General features: G+C 35.6%; 2 protein-coding genes across 3 annotated transcripts; one reads left to right on the forward strand and one right to left on the reverse strand.

The window, feature by feature from the left end:
• Positions 1-4,949: 4,949 nt before the first annotated feature.
• LOC109237773 (phosphatidate cytidylyltransferase 1-like) lies at positions 4,950-10,339 on the forward strand. Of its 2 annotated transcripts, none has more exons than XM_019404143.1 (11): positions 4,950-5,215; positions 5,530-5,762; positions 5,844-5,995; positions 6,393-6,534; positions 7,167-7,323; positions 7,872-7,919; positions 8,009-8,092; positions 9,018-9,146; positions 9,234-9,290; positions 9,500-9,580; positions 10,117-10,339. In XM_019404143.1, exons 1-11 carry the CDS (start codon positions 5,144-5,146, stop codon positions 10,204-10,206), a joined length of 1,245 nt encoding a protein of 414 aa, XP_019259688.1. In that variant the 5' UTR covers positions 4,950-5,143; the 3' UTR covers positions 10,207-10,339. The 2 variants fall into 2 exon arrangements, with proteins under 2 accessions (XP_019259688.1, XP_019259689.1); XM_019404144.1 differs by having other exon boundaries at positions 4,950-5,212.
• A 180-nt stretch (positions 10,340-10,519) lies between these two features.
• Positions 10,520-20,247, reverse strand: LOC109237772 (trigger factor-like protein TIG, Chloroplastic). Its single transcript, XM_019404142.1, has 13 exons — positions 19,904-20,247; positions 18,828-18,911; positions 18,412-18,540; positions 16,436-16,524; positions 15,480-15,663; positions 14,465-14,555; positions 14,185-14,339; positions 12,887-12,979; positions 12,673-12,765; positions 12,156-12,236; positions 11,925-12,074; positions 11,315-11,410; positions 10,520-11,089 (listed from the first exon to the last, which is right to left on the reverse strand). Exons 1-13 carry the CDS (start codon positions 20,201-20,203, stop codon positions 11,012-11,014), a joined length of 1,623 nt encoding a protein of 540 aa, XP_019259687.1. The 5' UTR covers positions 20,204-20,247; the 3' UTR covers positions 10,520-11,011.
• Positions 20,248-21,204: the final 957 nt, after the last annotated feature.

Consider the following 21,204-nt stretch of genomic DNA (forward strand, 5'->3'; position numbering starts at 1 on the left):
GAATAATGCACGAAGAGTGATGCCGAGGTAATGCACGAAGGGTGATGCCGTGCCGTTTCTGTTGTTTCGCACGGTGAGGACGAGAGTAAAAGCACGAAGGGTGATGTCGTGCACATGTTACCGTTTCATTATTCTTGTTGATATAGATATGATGTTCATTATGCTTCTTTATTAATGCTTCTTTATTGGCTTATTGTTAGAATCTGATATTCCTCGCAGCATGTCCCCTTCCCACCTTATTCTGTTGATTTCTGTTGTTATGATTCTGTTGGTATATGATTTAACTGCACAGGTATATATGATTGTCGTGTCCTAGCCTCGTCACTACTTCGCCGAGGTTAGGCTCGACACTTACTCAGTACATGGGGTCGGTTGTACTGATGCTACACTCTGCACTCTTTTGTGCAGATTTCGGTATCGGACCCGGTGAGTAGCTGAGGTAGCTGCCTTCAGTCCAGGGAGACCAAAGTAGATCTGCTGGCGTCCGCAGAGCCTAAAGTTCCCCTTCCCTGCTTTAGTTTTCTGTTGTCTCTTTTCATTCCGAGAACAGTTGTACTTCCTTTAGACTTGTGTTTGTAGTAAAAATCTTAGTTGTTCGGGAAATTGTGACACCAGATTCATGGGTAGACATGTATTGGAGTATTTGGATTTGTTATGACTCTTCCGCGCTTTTTCGGTTGCTTGTTAATGTGTAAAACCTAAATAATTGGCTTGCCTAGATTTAACGAGTAGGCGCCATCACGACTCCCGAGGGTGAAAAATCCGGATCGTGACAATCTGCGACTTCCCTCCATCTGTCGACTTATCGCATCTGTGGTCCACCCGCGCATCCGCATCTGCAGTCCTTCACCACATATGTGCTTCTACTTGTGCGCCACACTAACCGCATCTACGGTCCCTGCCTTCTCCAACCAAATTCGCACCTATGCTCACCTGGTTGCTTCTGCGGCTCCGCATCAGCGGCCCTTTTTCCACAAATGCGAAAATATTAGACTCAGCAAAAACACCACTGCCAACAACCCACAAATAATCCAAAATACGTCCAAAACACTCGAGTCCCTCGGGACCCCGTCCAATCACTTCAACCAATCGAAAAACATAACACAAATATAATTGAGGCCTCAAACCGCATAAAACAACATCAAAACCATGAATCGCACTTCGATTCAAGCCTATGAACTAATGAACTTTCAACTTCTAAAACTCATGCCGAACCATATCAAATCAACTCAGAATGTTCTCGAATTTTGCTGCAAGTCCCAAATAACACAATGACCCTATTGCAACTTCCGAAACTAAAATTCATACCGATATCAATAAAGTCAACTCCCGGTCAAACCTAAAAACATTCCAGATCTTCAACTTTCCAACTTTTGCCAAAAAGTACTAAATTAACCTACGGGCCTCCAAATCCAAATTCGAATACTCTCCTAAGTCCAAAATCACCATATGAAGCTATTGGAACCATTTAAATACCATTCTGGAGTCGTCTATGCAAAAGTCAAATTTCGAACAACTCTTACAAACTTAAGCCTCCAACCAAGGGACTAAGTGTCCCAAATGAATTCAAGACCTCCCCATAACCAATTCAATCATCCCCGAAAATCTCATAACTACGATTACACACACGGAAAGCTTCCCAAGGGAAATCGAACCTCAAAATACACAAAATGATTGATCGGGCCGTTATATTATAATTATTTAATATATTATTTGATATATTTTGATAGATTAATCTAAAAAAATATTTAACTATGTAATTGCACTTATCCGATCAAACATTACTGTGAAAGTACACTATAATTATATTATGACAAAAAAATAGATCATTATAATTACTATACTATATAATTAGCAGGGTACGTAATTACTACCCTAGAATTACACAACCAGGTAATTATACATGGCTTTCCAAAGAGACCCGGAGAATAGAAGTTATATTAAAAGGATATTAAATCCTCATGGATTTTAGTAGTAACACAAAAGCCAAAATAAAAACCAGTCCTATTTTTCATGTGAGGTGGGTGATAAACGGTGAAAAATATATATTTTTTGGTGTACTTTCATCTCATAACTTATGTGAATGGGGGAGGCTACATGAGTTGTTGTAGTTAATTATGCTTATTACGTGCATTCTTATGTGTAGGAGCAAGTTAGACGAAAGGTGAGCAAAAGAAGTTGATTCAGGACCAAAAGACAAAAGAAGAACTTTGCTTGTTCACTCTCGCGTGCACACGAGAGAGTGAATGAGCTAGCTGAGGAAAGCTTGAAAAACAAAATAGTGAACTAAGCTAAAAAGGCATGGAAGTGCACACGAGATTTGGGGGAAAAAGAAAAATATATTAGAGATCAATACGGCAGGTTTAAAAGCGGGATAAGAGATGACGAAGCTTTGACGTGATCATAGTGAGCGGTGAAAAAGTGCAATCTAGCGTAATTCGAGAGAATATGACTACTACATAATTGTAGTGGCTCAAATAGAATTACAATAATTAAGTCGAGTGCTCACGATCAGTAGAGAATAACTAATAAAATGAGAGAATACATAAAGTACCCATTAAACTTGTCCGGAAAAATCATTTACACACCTAAACTTTACGGGCAACCTTTTACCCCACTATTCTAAATGTAAGTGAATTTAATACCCCCTTCNACATTAGAAATGGATTAAGAACCCTTAATAATGAAGACTTGACAACAGACAAAAAGTTTTGTATCCCTATACTGTATCAATTCTCTTGTAAATTTCTGAGGTCTGTTTACTTTGACAAGAAGTTATTGTTATCATTCGTTTTTTGATTGACAAACGAGAAATGAAACTATTTTCTCAAATATTTTCTTCTAGGACTAGGATAGGATAATTCTGTAATCTCTAGTTGAATGTAACCTTATGCTTAAACCTTAGAAAGTACAAACCTTGAATAAAGGATTAAGATTGCTTTGAATGGCTCTTGAGAATCTTTTCTTCAGAGTGTCTGCTGAAATAGTTATCCCCTCTGTGAGAACCACAAATATAGCTAACTGTTCTGGACCACCATTTGGCGGTGCAGCACTGACTGCAGCGGTTTCCAGGACACTGACATCAGCACGATCACACACACGCTCAATTTCTATTGAACTTGTCTGCAGGTAGAAAAGAAAATTGAGAGAATACATAAAGTACCCATTAAACTTGTCCCGAAAAATCATTTACGCACCTAAACTTTACGGGCAACCTTTTACCCCACTATTCTAAATGTAAGTGAATTTAATACCCCCTTCAAAATACTGAACCAGTCTTGTGGTGGCTGTGTTTACACGCGCATAAAGACTCATATTTTCATTTTTTTTCCAGTTTTTTTTTTTTAAATTTCAGTTTTTAAAAAACGAAAATATTATGTTAAAAAACAAAACAAAAAAAATCTGTTTTTACAAATTTATTTTTCCAGTTTTTACAAAACAAAATTCTTTTAAAAACTAAAAAAAATGAAAAAAAAATATTTTTCAAAAACGAAAATATTTTGTTGAAAATAATTTTTTCAGTTTTTAAAAAACGAAAATATTTTGTTAAAAAACGAAAAAAAAATTTCTGTTTTTTACAAAAAAAAGATCAGTTTATACAAATTTGTTTTTTCAGTTTTTACAAAAAGAAAATCTTTAAAAAAACTGAAAAAATAATATTTTTCAAAAACGAAAATATTTTGTTGGAAATATTTTTTTCAGTTTTTAAAAAACAAAAATATTTTTTAAAACTGAATTTTACAATTTTTACAAAAAGAAAGAGAAAGAAAAAACGAAAAAGAAAAGAAAAATGAATAAGAAAAGAGAAAAAAATAATATTAAGTTAATTAGTTATAATATCCCATTAGAAAGTGACACGTGGACCACTAAATTAGTTTTTAAGTTATTTTTTTTGCCTTCACGCGCAGCTACAAAGTGAACTACATTTCTTGCGCCAGGTCATCACTGAAGGGGGTATTAAATTCACTTAAGTTTAGAATAGTGGGGTAAAAGGTCACCCGTAAAGTTTAGGTGTGTAAATGATTTTTCCGAACAAGTTTAATGGGTACTTTATGTATTCTCTCAAATAAAATTATAGAAGACGTAGTGGGAAGGATTCCTACAATTGGGGAAATCATAACTCTAAATCTTCTTAATTCACTCTCCAACTCTTAGTATCTTTAATTATTAATTTAATATTTTAATTTGTTAGTTAATTAGTTAGGTATAATAATAATAATCTTTTAAGTGATAGGACAGTTATTGCTAAATCTTAGTTCTCTGTGGTATTCGATTCCGAATTTTTAGACCGGGCTATATTTGCGGCGATCGCTTATCCTTTTTAGGATTAGAGTTGGACGTGATTAGTGGGTACAACAATATAGGATAGCATGATAGAATTTGATTGGGTGCACATGCATTTCGTTTTTTATTTTTTATTTTTTGTCACGCTTTAGCTAATGTAGCTTTTTATCTTCCTAATTCCTGATTACAGTAACTAATTTCTTATATATCTCTTTGGATCTATAAATTTGAGCTAATATAACAACTTCAACTTTGTTTTATCTATCAATTTCCGAAATCACAAGAACGATCGCAAAATATTTATCTTGGAACTAACAATATGCGAACCGGCCAGGAAAAACTTTTTTTTTTTTTAATTTAATTTTTCTCCACCGAAGGTATAAAAATCAAAAGGTTCATCCACACGCGCTGTAATATAACTCGATCATCAGCTCCAAAAAGTTAGTATAAAAATTATATGTGATTCTACTGTTATGATAGACAAATTTAATTACTATAATATGATACAAATTTTAGTGAAACTTTTAGTTTTATAATGGATGACACTTAATAATCATACGTGAAATAAACACTAGTATATATAAGCTTTTATTCTTTTCTTCCTAGCTAGCTATAGGGAGTACACGTGGCGATAGAAAAACTTAACAGGCAATTGAAGCGGACAAAGTTTTCAGAAACAAACTATCTTTTGGTGAAAATTTTGAGCTTAGCGAGATATGAGATCGCCATTGTTCATTCCATTCCACAGCATTCCATTCTGCATGCGTTACAGCTTCTTCTTTATCTCGTCTGGTTTAATTTTCTTGATTGATCGTTGATTATCTTAATTTGTTTGGGGAAGGCAGAAGCAATATTAAAAATGCAGGATCATCTCATCCCTTCCTCACCATCAACACCTACCCGAATCCGGCGTAGACGGACGCAGGAGGTGGTATAGCAACTTCTTCATTTCATCTTTTTATTACTATAAATTTGCTTGGATTTTATTCCTACTGAATACTATTACTTGAATCAGGAGTTTCTTTAACTTATCTGTGCTAACGGTGCATAGTTTTTTCTGCACCATCACCTTAAGGTGACGTGGACAAAAAAAGTCTAATGAATTTTATGTTCCTCTGATCCCGCTGCTGATTTAATCTGTTAAGTATATAATTAGATGGAAGATAATGAGTTTTACACTGCTACAATTTGTGGTTGTTTCGCTAGAGAAGTTGAACTTGGTTAATTTTAATTTGTTCATGTCAGATATTTCCTGAGCTAAGCAAAGTAGATGAACAAAACAAATATAGATCAATGTGGATTCGAACGTATTCTTCTCTATGGATGCTTATAAGCATTATCATCATTCTATACTTGGGTCATCTGTATATTTGTGCGATGGTCGTTGTCATTCAAATAATCATGACCTTCGAGCTATTCAATCTACTTAGAAGACCCGATGAAGATAGATGCCTACCTGGATTTAGGCTACTAAATTGGTAAGAATTCCCCTGTATGTACTTTGATTGCAGCTACTCAAAATGGAAATATAACTGGGGTATGCATTTTATATTGTTCAGGTACTTTTTCTTCACAGGCATGTTGTTTGTGTATGGACGCATACTCAGCCAACAGCTTGTGAACACTGTAACTTCAGATGAATTCTCATATAAGCTAGTAGGCAAGGTCATAAAGTATCAGATGGTCTTTTGCTACTTTCTGTATATTTCAGGTCTGTTCATCTTCGATGTGATAAATTTCGATTTCTACAGTCTGCCTTTTTGTTATTTCATGCATACATCCATTGAAGGGGAGCCTTGGCATAACTGGTAAAGTTGTTGCCATGTGACCAGGAGGTCACGGGTTCTTGCAGAGATGCAGGGTAAAGCTGCGTACAATATACCCTTGTGGTCCGGCCCTTCCCCGGACCCGCGCATAGTGGGAGCTTAGTGCACCGGGCTGCCCTTTTTTATGCATACATCCATTCACTTCAAATATGCCTCTTTTCTTTTTCTGGTCAATTTATCGCTATGTGACTTTTGATGCTTTTATCAGTTAACGTACCTATTCTGTATCACAAGCGCTTTTTAGCAAGATGTTAATTATGTGATGATCATTTGTATTTACAGGACTTGTGTGGTTCATACTAACACTAAAGAAGAAGACATACAAGTATCAATTTGGTCAGTATGCATGGACGCACATGATTCTATTTGTGGTCTTCACTCAATCCTCTTTTACTGTAGCCAACATATTTGAAGGCATTTTCTGGTAATATAAGTTTTCAGGAAGTTAATATGTGATGTTATAACAATTTTTACTCCTGTTGATGCATTAATTAAATGCTTCTTTTGGTTATATCATTGAATTATCTTAGATATTATACGGCATAGCCTTATGAACCATACAATGAAAGAAATGCCTAAACCTCCCCTAGATATATGCTTTTTTTTACTGTCTGAGTTTATCGTTTCATAAATGCTAAAGGATGTATAATTTGGTCTGCTCTTTATCTTATCTGAGAGTTATGAAGTGAAACCTATATCTCTAGTTAGTTGGATCTCCAAATTATATCTTTGGAGCTCTATCCCACAGAGGATATTGCCGCAACTTAAGTATTTTCATCTTATTCCACTTGATTCCCGTAATGCAAGAACTGCTTCATCTACTATGTAATCTAAATTTGCACCTTAATAGCTATGGCAACAACATTCAATTAAAAATATGCTTCCCTATCCGTTAGTGGTAAGTTGGGAATATTAAAGAGAATCACCTTTTAAGGCTTGTGGATACTTATTCAAAGAACTAGCAAATTGTTAGCCAGAGATGATCTGTACTATCGTTGAGTTAGGTCACTTTCTTTACCGTAGTGTGCATATCGACATTTAATTCTACTGTTGCAGGTTCCTTCTTCCAGCATCACTTATAGCTATGAATGATGTAGCAGCTTATTTCTTTGGTTTCTTCTTTGGGAAGACACCTTTGATCAAGCTTTCTCCAAAGAAGACATGGGAAGGCTTCATTGGAGCATCTATTGCCACCATCATAACAGCTTTCTTGGTCAGTGGCACCTTTTCAGGACTTCCAGTTTTCAATCTTCCTAATCTCCTGCTCTTTTTGACCAACTGATTGTATTTTTTACACTTGGTTGAGATGGAAGTAGTTTTGTCACTGTATCCAAAACTTAATAATAGAGGAGGGACTTGATCTTGTTCTGTTCTTATGCCACGGCTTATAGTTGTAGATATACTTGGTTGAGAATCCAGGGGTGGAGGCAGAAACCGAGCTACGGGTTCGGCCGACCCCAGTGGCTTTTGCTCAAACGGCATATTTTGTGTTAAGAAATTTAATAAATATGTACAAATATTAAATTTAGAACCCAGTCATTAGCATACACTTGAAGTCGTCGTTCTAAACAGAATCCATAAGGTTGAAATCTTGGCTCCGCCTCTAGCTGAGATGAAAATATTTTGATTCTTTTAGGTGGTAGTTGGCTTGTTACTCTATCTTCCCTCCTCTTTCTATAATAAGGGCATACACAGAAAAGTTTTATGTGAAGCACTGTCAAAATGTGAATTTTGTAATTGAAATTTTCAGCTTGTATGCAGTTTGCTAATGTCCTCGGCCGTTTCCAATGGTTGACATGTCCAAGAAAGGTGAGATCTTTTATCTTTCAAGTTATTTTTTTAGTTGGTATTTTGCAAAATTTTGATGATTGCTTACTTATCTAACAATGTATATGCAGGATCTATCGACTGGTTGGCTTCAATGTGATCCTGGTCCTTTATTCAAGCCAGAATACTATTCTATAGCTGGATGGCCTCAATGGGTGAGTCTGCATCATTAATACCTTTCTGTGGAAACTATGATCTTGCTTTGCGGGTCTGTATATTAACCGCAGTTCCTCTTTCATCACGAAATCGAAATTACAAAACTATAATGCTATAAGCTTTCAGCCCATTAGCCTAGAACTCATAATATCAAGAATTCCGATGGTAACTTGAAAAGAGTGAATCCTCTGGAACTGTTTTGACAATTCTTTCTACTAATGATGTGTGGTTTTTCTTACTTGATGATTTTTTTAATCAATATTATCAACATTCTCCTACAAGCTTGGGACTAAGGCATAGTTGATTGAATGATTGATCGATATCGCTGCTGACAATGTAGTCTCAGTAGTTCCATGAGAAACTATCAAAATCAATGAAACTTTGTAACAAAAGATGGCTCAGATCTGCTACAACTGCTAGTTCAATCTAATCTCTTAACAAGCTGGTATTGAGTTTTATAAAAACACAATTCTACAAGTTTGTATCGTTCAAGTCACACCCTAAGTCATCTAATTTGTGCTTGATGAAATAATCCATTGCTTAGGCAATCTTGATGTTTAAATGCTCGAACCGCATCTAGCACTCGGTTGTTTTACTCTATAATATGCAACAACAACAACAAACCCAGGGTAATCCCACAAAGTGGGGTCTGGAGAGAGTAGAGTGTACGCAAACCTTACCCCTACTTTACGAAGGTAGAGATGCTGTTTCCGATAGACCCCCGGCTCAAGAGAAAAAAAAAAAACTAAAAAAGAAGCAGAAACAACAAGTAGTAACCATATCAAGCAAAGGTGATATAATAATCGAATAGATACTCTATAATAAGCACAATATCGTAGACTTTCTTAGCACTACATTTAACATGAAATTCCTCTGCTGCTTACAGAACTTACATACTCATTATCATTTAGTGAATTCTTACAGTTCCCTCTGAAGGAGATATCAATACTACCAGTGCAATGGCATGCTTTATGCCTGGGTTTATTTGCGTCAATAATAGCTCCGTTTGGAGGATTTTTCGCTAGTGGTTTCAAAAGAGCCTTTAAAATCAAGGTCTGTATAGCTATTATTTGAAATTGAATAGTATTACCTTTGTACTTTTTAGTCACTGATATCCTCCATTTACATGGAATCATCCAGGACTTTGGATATTATATTCCTGGACACGGCGGTTTCACTGATAGGATGGATTGCCAGGTAATACTCAAGAATCAAGCAGTTATCTTCAAACTAAAGAAACTACTTGTGCCCTGAGTTTTTTACAAAATAAAATGTTTTCATTCACCTTAAATATTTTGTTAAGATGATAGAGAGTTGAAGCATTTACTTGTTCAGACACAAAATTACTTCCTCTTATTTGAAGTTCAACAGTGTAAGCTAAAGCTAAGGTTGTGTTACATATGCAGATGGTGATGGCAATTTTTGTCTACATCTACTACCAGTCATTTGTTCCTCAGGACTACTCCGTTGAGATGATTTTAGATCAGGTAATAACTGATTTTCTAATAGAGTGCTAAAGGTGAAAGTTACATGCTTAAACATTTGCTGTGGCCATATTTTGTACTAAAAAGACATGAAAAATATAGCCAAATTGGTGAACATTGCTTGTGAAAACTACACTTCAAATGGATGTGTTGCTAATTCCAAGGCACAAACCAAGCAGATAATTCGTTTTCCAGGGTCTATCGGAAACAGCCTCTCTACTCCTCCGGAGTAGGGGTAAGGTCTGCGTACACAGTACTCTCCCCAGACCCCACTTGTGCAGATAATTAAAAGAAGTAAACTAATTGAAGATTTTGAATAACCGTGGTCCAAAGGGGTGTCAGTTGACACCCCTTCTTCCGGAAAATTACACTGTGTAGTTTGGTAATTTTTATTTTATACGCATATATTACTATATGTTGACTCCCCTTGACTTTTTCGCATGCTTACTTCTTTATATTTTGACACCTCTTAGTGAAAATTCTGGCTCCGCCACTGACCGTGGATAAGTAATCTGTAACTGATTCACTTGCTACTGCAGATAGTAAGGAATCTCAGCTTCGAGGATCAGAAAGCACTTTACTATAGGCTGGGCCAGATATTTCGGCAGAGACAGCTGGAAAACTATTGAACAGTACTGCTGCCAGATTCGAGCACAATATTTCTTCTAGGTTGAGATGTTATGGGTGTCCATTTCTGCACATTTACTCTTCTTAAACTCATATTCAAAGTTATGCACCAAAATTTTCTCCCTGTTTCATTTCTTTTATCTTTTCAAAGACTTTATGAGAATCGGTCAATGATCGCAAACACCAGATCCTGTGAAACAAATGTAGGGAGAATTTTTACTATGTCAATCCTAGTTCTCCCCAAGTTGGTATATTTTGGCAAACTGAAATTTAATGTGTGGGGAATCCTTACTTGCCAAAATCACCCTTAAATAATATAGGATGCTTCATTAAATTGCTTAATCACAAAATTTAGCAATTAAGAAACACAATCAGATTGGGTAATAGAAGGTTACACCAATAAGCAGCTTATGAATGTACAGCAGTAAACATTCTCTGGAGTGCCTCTCAAAATACATATAGTTTCAGTTCACCAACTTTAAAATGGTGACTTTTTGGATTCCGATACGGAAATCAGGATGATTCATCAGTCTGGAAATTGCATCAGTTGATCAAAAAAACAAGATGCTCAGATTCAAGAAGCTCCTTCAAACCAAGCCAACAATCGCGTAGCACTATAAGTTCTGGAAACTTGATACTGCTGAAACTTTGCTTGAAGCATTTGGCCACATCAGTTGCTGACATTCTTTGATCATTTCGGAGCACCAATATCCGAGGTAGATGACAAATTTCTCAGAAGCATCAAACTAAGTCGAAAGCTAACTAAGTCGAAAGCTTATCCTTTCGTTGAACATTATGTGCGTCTTTTCACCTAGTTATGTACTGAATATCTGCATTTTCCCTCAGCCATTCAAGTACTTTAGCCCCTTCAAGTACTTCTTGTACCTGTGCAACATTAAGGGACACACTCTTTACTGAATATGGTGGAGAGCAAACATAAGACTTGCTTAAACTGGTGAAATTATTGGTGTAGAAAGAAACATCATCTAATCCAGTCAAATTGGCATATCAAGATAGTTTCCACATTTCTATTATGATCAAGTCGCTTGAGATTTTGCGGTCAACTATATTTAAAATGTTATTGTCAGAACAATTCAATTAAATTCTAACCTGTTGCTTAACCCGGTCCTCGTCATAGTCCTGTTGAGACTTCTGGAATTCTTCAATTGAGTTCTGAACCTCTTTCACTAGCTCCTCTGTTGAAAACTGCAAAATGAATAATAATGATAAGAAAAGGTAAGCTGCACTATCAGCATGCCTAAGTAGGTAAAATGCGTAGGAGCAGAGCATAGATAAGCAGATGGTTGTTGTTAAAGAACTAGAAATGCAACCTACATGGAGGAAAGTGAATCACAAATTGAGTATAGTTGGTAGTTGAAGAAAGACTGGCGGAACAACAACAACAACAACAACAAGACTACTTTCGTTGTTTTGAGTAGTTCTCAGATATAACCTATTTTATTACCTTGCCAAAAGACGAGCAACTAGTATTTATAACAAATATCAAACAATAGCTAATGTGCAGACTATAGTAATTATATGAAATCTGAGTACAACTTAAGGCTTTGAGATTGCACCAGAGCCAAAGGGGCTTGAGATAAGGAGGGTACTACTAATAATTTTTAGAAATTTTAAGCAGCCAATGATAAAGATGAAGGGAAAAATAATTATCGGAATTTTGATGGGGGGTCATATATCATTACATAAAGACGGAATGTACCTGCAAATTTTCGCGTATAAATATGTCACCAACAGCTAAATTTTGCTTTATAATACTTGTTATATTTTCTTTTTGTGCTTCAAGGAACTCATTCACGGCCCTTGGGCTTGATAACGATGCCAGCTGCTGTTCGCTCAGTTTCATATTTGCCTAAAACAAAGATAATGATTAGATCAGAGCACAGAAGTCCATAAATGGAGAGACAACTGGCTGGTGAATACTAGTTCTGACCTGCAATTGTAAAAGTTGAGCTCCATAGAGTTGTCTTCCTTGCTCTTCGAAGAGAGATTGAGGAATATCAACTTCAACCATCTAGATCAAAAGAGAAAATGTCATAAACTCATCATAAACAAAAGGTTAACAAAACGAAATCTAATACATGTATGGAAATAGTCACCAAACTTAGGGTCTATGTATGAGTGCGAGTCTGCGGCACAACAGGATTACCATATCTCAAACATCAGCAATTTTTTAGTAGTGAGCATAGCAAATAATAACAATAAAACCTAAGTTATTCTCACTGACTGGCGGGTGTAAAATTTATTCAAAGAATTTTGTTATATAGGAAACGAACTGCGTGTTCATATGGCCATAAGCCCATAATCAAAGTTAAGGGAAAAACTCAGCTTGTGATTTGTAAGCTAGAGCTGATCAGAAGAAATTTGTCAATCAAGCAACACATGTTCACTATGGCTTGCATGTTTTTATTTGCTAGACACGACTGTTGAATAAAGAAATGGAAAGAAACCTTGTATAGCTGGTCTAAGATGGCATTATCAGTTGCTTGGTCTTTAGCTGCCTGTTCAACTTCAAGACATCTTTGTAGCAATGCTTGCTTTACCTGCAAATTATTTAGCAGGAAATTTCCTCAACTTCGATGTCATTCAGGAAAATAAATTGCTTTCCTACAACTCCTCTGCTGCACATATGGTTGGGGGGGGGAGGGGGAGGGCAAGTCCTACCTCCTCAATGGAGCTGCATCCCGGGATAAGCTTATCAGCAATCGAGTCATTCACCTCAGGCAAATCTCTGTAGAACAGTTCTTTACAATCAACCTGATGAGAGAAAACAAAAGGAAGAACTTTCATCAAAATTATACTGAGTTGTACATATTAATAATCTAAGTAAGTTTCTTCCCTACTCAACCTAATTTGGCAAAAAGCTCGAAGTGATCTCAGAAAAAAAAAAACACGATCAATCAGCCTTAAAGTGGTCGAGTGGCATAGAGGCAACACTATTGGTGTTATTGTCCCCCTTATTTGTACTATTCCTATGTGGTTCTTTTATTTGCTTTTTATTATGGCAAAATAGCCTAGGAGACACTTGTACTTGTTCCGGTTTGTCAGAACGAAAGGGAGAAAGGGATGAAGAAGAAGAGGAGGGGAGGGGCGGTGGGGGGGGGGCAGAACGAAAGGGGAAAGGGATGACAGAAGAAGAAGAGGGGGGGCAAGAACGAGGGGGAAGGGGTTGAAGAAGAAGAAGAAGAAGAGAACGAAGGGGCCCGGTAGGGGCTGAAGAAGAAAAATAGTATTTTTGATTTATTTATTTATTTATTTTATTTTTTTAATAAAGAAAAATCATCAGCTCACGCACCTAATGTGCGTGTAAATCACTTATTTTGTCCACCTCAGCCATATCAATGCCACATAAGCCCGGTCAACGGTCAGAAGGGTTTAAAAGTCTTATTTTGATTAAGTTGAAGTGTCTAGATGAAACTTTATGGAGTGTAGGGACCGGAATGATAAACCGGAACAAGTACAAGTGTCTCCCAGGCTATTCTGCCTTTTATTATTAATAAGACTAGCCCTAGGCACTTGCCTAGTGGATTTGCTTAAAAAAAAAAAAAGTGGTCGAGTAAGTAGCACTAACTTTTGCTTAGAAACACTTAACAGAGATCCTTATTCAGATGAGGGCAGAACACCCTACGGCTAAAACTTGAAAAATCAAAACTAGATTCCACATCAATTTCAACTGACCAGCAAGATTATGCAATTCTTCTCTACAGTGACAGCCAGCAATATTGTTAGATGAGCTTTAGTCAATTCTTGAAGTCAACATTTTCTTTGCAGTATTATGGTTAAAGTATTTTCGTCACTTTTAGTAGTGACGGAAAACATGGGGCAATCAGTCAGGGAATGCCAAAAGAGAGAAGGAAATCTTGCCTAGATGGAAAAGTGAGAGATGATAAACAAAGTAATCATAACTATTTAGATGATGTAGAATTCACTTCAAATCTTTATCAGGTGGCATAGGAACTCACTGTGAATTGAGCATGAACACCACGAAGATCCTCTTGTTTCCATGAGTCTGGAAATACCAAAGGGAATGACTTCGTTTCACCACGTTTAATACCAATAATTGAGTCAAGAAAACCGGGAAGGACATTATCTCCATCTTCTGTGTCAAAGTTGAAACCTGAACCATAAATATAATAACAATCAGCTCAAACACTTTCAATAATAGGACAAGCAACTAAAACATACTTGCAGACCTTATTTCATAAAAAAAAAAAAAAAAAGATATACTAAAGGAATACTAGCCTTTACTCTCTGCAGCAGGTATGCTTTTAGCATCTGATCCATCTTGTTCAATTGTAGTTGCTGATATATCAATCACTGCAACATCGCCAACCTGGAGAATTTTTAGATACTAACGTAAACAAAATATCGTATGCATAAAACAAAAAGAATAGCCTTCTCAATTACTTATGTATGCCTCTGGACTTAATCTCAGTGCCAAATGCACAGAAGTTGGAGAATGTAACAGTACCTATATGATCAATACTCTGTAAATGAGTATGCTAGGAAAAAGAGAAACCAAAATGCTTTCCGACATCAAAGTCAGTTCGTGCTAATGAAAGTAAAAGATAATGCTTATATATCACAAAAGGAAGGTTGCAAATCATATCATAACTTTTCAGCGTGTGCTCGTGCTGGGGGCTGAAAAATGAAGGAGCTTTACACAAATAACCGGCCGGATTCACTTACTTTTCAAGACAGTATACGTGGATTATACAGTGATTATACATGGTTATACACACATTATACATGAATAATACATATATTATACATCCGCCAGCTATTGTTAATTTTGCAGTTGAATGGGTGGCTATTTAGGTTATTTCTTCAAAAATGAAAGGGTTTTTTGCATTTTTACTCAGCGTTGAAAGATCTTCATTTTATCGCATGAATGATATCACTTAACCAATTTAAACTGTCATTTGTAGAAATGTTTCATTTTATTGCAAATGGTGTAAACAGAAACGAGGTGAGGAAGGGTTTCAGCAGCGAGGTGAGGAAGCAGCTGTGATTGGGGGAAGGTGTGGTGCTGGCAGAAGTCCGTAGGAGCTGTTGAGTTGCATCTGATTTTGTGGACTCTTAAGCAAAGAGGATACAATGGCATGCATATTCATTTATGCTGATTTAACATGTTCAATGTATAATTTAGGCGTTAAACTAGTAAGTAAGCAGAGAGAAGAGTTAAACAAATTCATTCAAACCCTCTAGATGCTTTCAAGAAGCTATCCAGCTTAGACCGAGGAACCAATGGTTATACCTGTAAACCCCGGTCAGTAACAATTTTCAATGCACCCAGAGACTTGTGACGCCGTTTAAATTCTTTTTCTGAAGCTGTCTGAGCATCCATATCACTGTCAAGCTCAACAACCACCTTAAGATTCTTATATGCATTGTCAGGTTTCCACTTGATTTCAGGAGCCACATCGACAATCACATCATACCTACAATCATCACAAATCTCAGGTCAGGACTTCCCTTACCTTTTTATGGCCATAGGCCATCGCATATATGATTTCTCAAGTTGACCAGAATTTTCAGGTGATATGCTTCTCAAAGGCGGTACCACCTCAATTAGTATTAACTAGATCAAACTCTTCTCACTTTTCAATTCTAAAGCTAATAACAGCAACTGTAGATCATGAAAAGTGCAAGTCTAACCACAACGCATGAGAATGTTATTACTTTTATTTTATTGCCGAGGAACAGAAATACAAAGACTAAGGCACATGTCTAAGAAAAGATGGCATAAAACAGCTTTTGAGCAAGTCGGCATGACAAGAAACTCATTATCGTTATTTTCTTATTCAGTTTTCCTCCTTAAGGCCTATGCTGCAGATCTAAATTTTTAAATGTTAGAGATGTAAACTCCAGAATTTATTCGGTTAGCACTGAAGATTGTTTGAAAAACAAAAACTGCCAAAAGTTTGTAAGCATCTAACACGAGTTTATAATATGCCAGGAAAAAGCATTTTGCACAGAAGTATCTATCTGGTCAAACTCAAAACCATTGCTTAACAGAGATGCACATAAGATTGTTAGCATTCATTTCATAAAGAGTACTGTTCAGAAAATTACCCAATGCATCAGAAGGTTAATTTCATTGTCACCAGTTTTACAGTTAATTGATCAATAGTACAGCATTTACTTTAATCAATTTAGAAGATGTGGAAAATAAAGTTTTCTAACTAAATTTAATTTGAGTCTTCAACAAACCTCAAGGAATTCGTAGACACATAGGTCTTTTCCATGTCTGCGAATTTGGTCGCAATGCGAATTGAGTCTTCCAATGCCTTTCCAGTAATCTGCAGCATACAGTGCATCAGAGTTAGCACACCAAGAAAGTGGAAAGCGAACAATGTAATTCCCTATTATTACTTACAAGCAGTATGTTAGTTTTTTAAAAGATGGGGCAGCAAAAAATATTAAAAGTAAAGATTGAAAATGTCTCTCAATAATTTTATTAAGCATAACAGGGCTTTAAATAGCCAATCAGGAACATAAGCTGCAGAAAAATCTGCATAACAAGAATTCAAAAAAACTAAAATATCTCAACAAACCTAAAAAATCTAACTGAAATTTAAATTCAAAAAAGTAGATTTATCCTAAAATTAAGCTAACTTATTATGCTAAAAAAATGCAATAGTAACTGAAGCAAATCATCAACACTCCTCCTTTGCTTCAGTTGCTCTAAAACAATTCCTCCTCCTCAATTACTGCTTCTGCTGTTTGTGCTTGAGGATTGTGTTGAGCGTCTTTGAACTTACACACTTTTGTAACATGGCCTGTTTGTTTGCAAATACCACATATTGCATCATGCCTCCACCAACAAAAATTTTCTAGGTGTGTTTTCTTTTTGCAGTATTTGCAAAGAGGATAATTGACCTTTTCTTTTTTGTTTTGTGCATAAAAAGCACCTTCAGTAACCATTTCTTGTCTAGATGCTCTTCTTTGTTCTTGTGCTTGAAGAGCACTTATTAGTTCTGCAACAGAGATGGTAGAGAGATCTTTAGACTCTTCTAGAGAGGAAATTTTGGATTCAAATCTCTCTGGAACCGTCACAAGAATTTTTTCAACTATTCTGTCATCTTTAAAATCCTCGCCAAGCAACCTGATTCTATTAACAATAGAAGAAATCCGATCAGAATACCTAGTGATAGTCTCGTCTTCTTGCATCCTAAGAGATTCAAAATCCCTTTTCAAATTTAAAATCTGCATTGGTCTAACTCGATCACTTCCTTGGTACTCCTTTTTAAGTTTTTCCCAAGCTTCTTTTGCTGTCTCACATTCAATGATTTTAGAAAAAATTGAATCTGCAACTGAATTTTGAATCACAGTTTTGGCTTTGTATTTTTTGGTTTTCTCTTCTGAATGGTTTTTAATTTGGGCAAGAGTAGGATTTGCAGGGAGTGGTTGTAATGGTCTATCTTCCATTACAGCTTCCCATAAATCATAGGCTTCAAGATATGATTTCATTTTCACTGACCAAATCTAATAGTTTTCACCAATGAAAGTTTGTGGGGCATTCAAAGAGAGACTGTTGCTTGCCATATTTGAAAATAGGTTTAAAAATTGATATTGGTTAAAAAAATGATTTGAAAATGGTTTTTTTGGAAGAACTCACAGATCCCGTAAGATCGATGAGGCTCTTGATACCACTGTTAGTTTTTTAAAAGATGGGGCAGCAAAAAATATTAAAAGTAAAGATTGAAAATGTCTCTCAATAATTTTATTAAGCATAACAGGGCTTTAAATAGCCAATCAGGAACATAAGCTGCAGAAAAATCTGCATAACAAGAATTCAAAAAAACTAAAATATCTCAACAAACCTAAAAAATCTAACTGAAATTTAAATTCAAAAAAGCAGATTTTTCCTAAAATTAAGCTAACTTATTATGCTAAAAAAATGCAATAGTAACTGAAGCAAATCATCAACACAGTAAAATATTTTAGAGCAAGATACAAGTTACTTCCTAAAATTGCCAAAACAGTATTGACAGACACCACTTTGGCCCGGTTTTCTATTTATGAGATACACCAGAGGTGAAAAGAGTTCCTAAAAACTTTAGGTACATAAACAGTTTGACAGGAAGTGATTAGTAAAAAGTCAAACCTCAAATTTGTAACAACAGCTCTAGAAGCTTAAGCTGTTACAAGATTAATAAATTTGTAAAAGTAGCATGATGACGCACCGAAGACATGGCATGTGGAAGTGTTCTTTTCAGAATAGACTCGACTGCAGCTTTTTGAACATTTTGCTTCCCAACATAACCAACGAGGATATCTTCTGGAACATTCTTCCCAGGACGAAATCCAGGAACCTGAACAACATCCGTTGAATTAGAATCCAGAGTTGGAGTGGATCGGCAAGCAGATATTTAGTGAAAAGATAGGCAGTGCACCAGCAGTTGCCATGGAGTTTTAAATCATACTCAATAGATAATGTGGATCATGGCAATCAAAGCTGACATCTAGTATTCCTAAGAGGAAGAAAGTATAGAAACAACATTTAAGAACAATGTTATAGTCTTCTCCTCAAGACAATAAATTAGCTTCATGCATGGAATGTGACAACAGTTATAAATTTAAAAAGGTTTCCATCTAGAACCTTTGAGTGTTTCATGAACTCTCTTATGACTCTTCCATAGCAGTCCTCGCATACCACAGTTGGAACTTCTACAGTCAACCTGACCTGCAAAAAGCAAAAGAATTGAAGTGATGTAAGTCAAATGACGGACATCATAATGACATCTTATCCTTCTAGACATTTAAACAAAAGAATATGTGAGCCTTCAACCCTGTGGATACTTCACTACTACAGATAGGATCAAGCTAAATTTCTAATTCTCAAATTTGACTATTCCTGATATACTTGGAACACCTTGTAATGCATTGACAATCCACTTTAACTATAGCAATGCATTTTTAGTTTTTGATCATCATAAATTCAATGCATCCGAAAAATTAAAATGAGGGCATTATTAATCTTAGCTAATGCTACATCCACTGTTTGAATTTTGCAGGAGATAAAGCCTAGGAATTTTTCAAGAAAGATAATAAGACCTAGCTAGGCAGCTGACATATATGCAATCAAAAGTTCGTTCAGAAAAGGAGAAAAACCACTTATGCACAAGATAAGAATCCATAACAAAAATTTAAAGTTGAAAAGATGATTAAAAACTTGTCACTAGGTTAGAGAAGTATTATTCCCTCTCCAATTTTAATTAACATTCTCCTTATTAGTCTGATCCAAAAGGAATGACATCTTTCTTTATTTACAAATAATTCTTAGGACTTCTTGTTTACCTCAAGCTCAATGACATGATTTTATCACTACATAAATGTCTATGGCAATGTTTTAGACAACAAATTTTAAAATTCTTTCTGGTAAAGTTGTTGTCATGTGACCAGGAGGTCACGGGTTCGAGCCGTGGAAATAGCTTCTTGCAGAAATGCAGAGTAAGACTGCGTACCATTGACCCTTGTGGTCCGGCCCTTTCCGGACCCCGCACCTAGAGGGAGCTTAGTGCAGCACGCTGCCTTTTTTTTCTTTCTTTTCTTAAACTTAATCCCAATCAAACACTGTCACATAAATTGTATGAAAAAACCAAACGTTTGTGAAGAAAATTAAAACTTGGGGTTTGAAAAAAAAATAAGACACTTAAAGAAACTAAATAAGCGTACTCTGGAATTGGGTTCCTGGGTTTCAGTAACATGAATATCAGCTGGAAGTTTGTCTTTTTCAACAGTATCAGCAACGCCAGGAGCTGCTGAGGCAACGAAACGAGTTGAAGAAAGCTGCTGCTGTTGAAGAAAGGAGAATTGGCGGGAAGAAAAAGTGGGTACTATTTGTTTGAGAGGAGAAGAGAGCAAGAATTTATCATTGGGTTGAAGAAAATGAGGTTTTGTATTGACAGATGAGAAATTAGGTGATAGAAATGAGAGAAAAGAGGGCTTGAATTGGATTGCAATTGGCGTTGCCATTTTTTCAGTTCTAAACCAAAGTTGCACAACTGAAGATAACACTCCCCACCCACCCTAGGCCTTATTTAGAGCAATTTCCAAAGTAGGATAAGGTACGGTTTCAAAAAAATATTCCTATCTTTTAATTAAAATATATTCCTATCTTAACTCACATTATTTCATAGTAAAAGAATATATTTAAAGTATTTGAAAAAAAAAATTGTAGTAATAGAAAAAACTATTTTGACTTGCCTAATGTGGAGGATGATTTAATAGCATAATGGCTTTAACTTTACTCTATTGTTGCAAATTTTTGAATTTTTATACTATTAAGTCACATAATAACTAATTACATATAAATATTCACAATTTATTGAAGAAACTATGCTGATTTAATAAACTACACTAATAATGTAAAAAAATTAGTATAGATAAAGTTATGATTATGTCATAAACCCCTCCTCTATTTTCCTCTCTTTCACTATTCACATGTCCACAATCATATCAGAAAAACAAGAACATGAAAATATGAAATCCATTATAACTGGAAAGGAAACCAATTCGGCGTCGTTCCGCTGCAAAAACCACAAATGAAAAATCTAGAGTTTTTTACCAATATTGTCCTTTATCTTTGAGGGTAGGTCTATTTTGGTCCCTCAAATATAACTCTGAAGGACTGCTATTTAGAAATTAGTCAGTGTATTCTAAATTTCAGTTTTTCAGTTTAATTTTTCAAGACAAAAATGTCCTGAGTTGTCTGAAAGTCTAGCCTAGAATTATGACAAGTGGCAACATAGGAAAAAGACATGTGGTAGTTTTAGGATAAAATTAGTTAGATTAGTTATAATAAGTTATTTAGTTATTTTTAAATTCAAAATCAAAATCAGTTATTTTTCCCCTTTTTGATTGCTTATTTATTATTATTTTATTATTATCTTTTTTGTTAATTATTGGCTTTTAAATGTTTACCAACGGAAGGGAATAAGTTTTGTCAACTATTGTGTTCCAACAATGACGGTTTC

This window comes from Nicotiana attenuata, unplaced genomic scaffold (genome assembly GCF_001879085.1).
Source record: "Nicotiana attenuata strain UT unplaced genomic scaffold, NIATTr2, whole genome shotgun sequence".
NCBI classification, from domain to species: Eukaryota; Viridiplantae; Streptophyta; class Magnoliopsida; order Solanales; family Solanaceae; genus Nicotiana; species Nicotiana attenuata.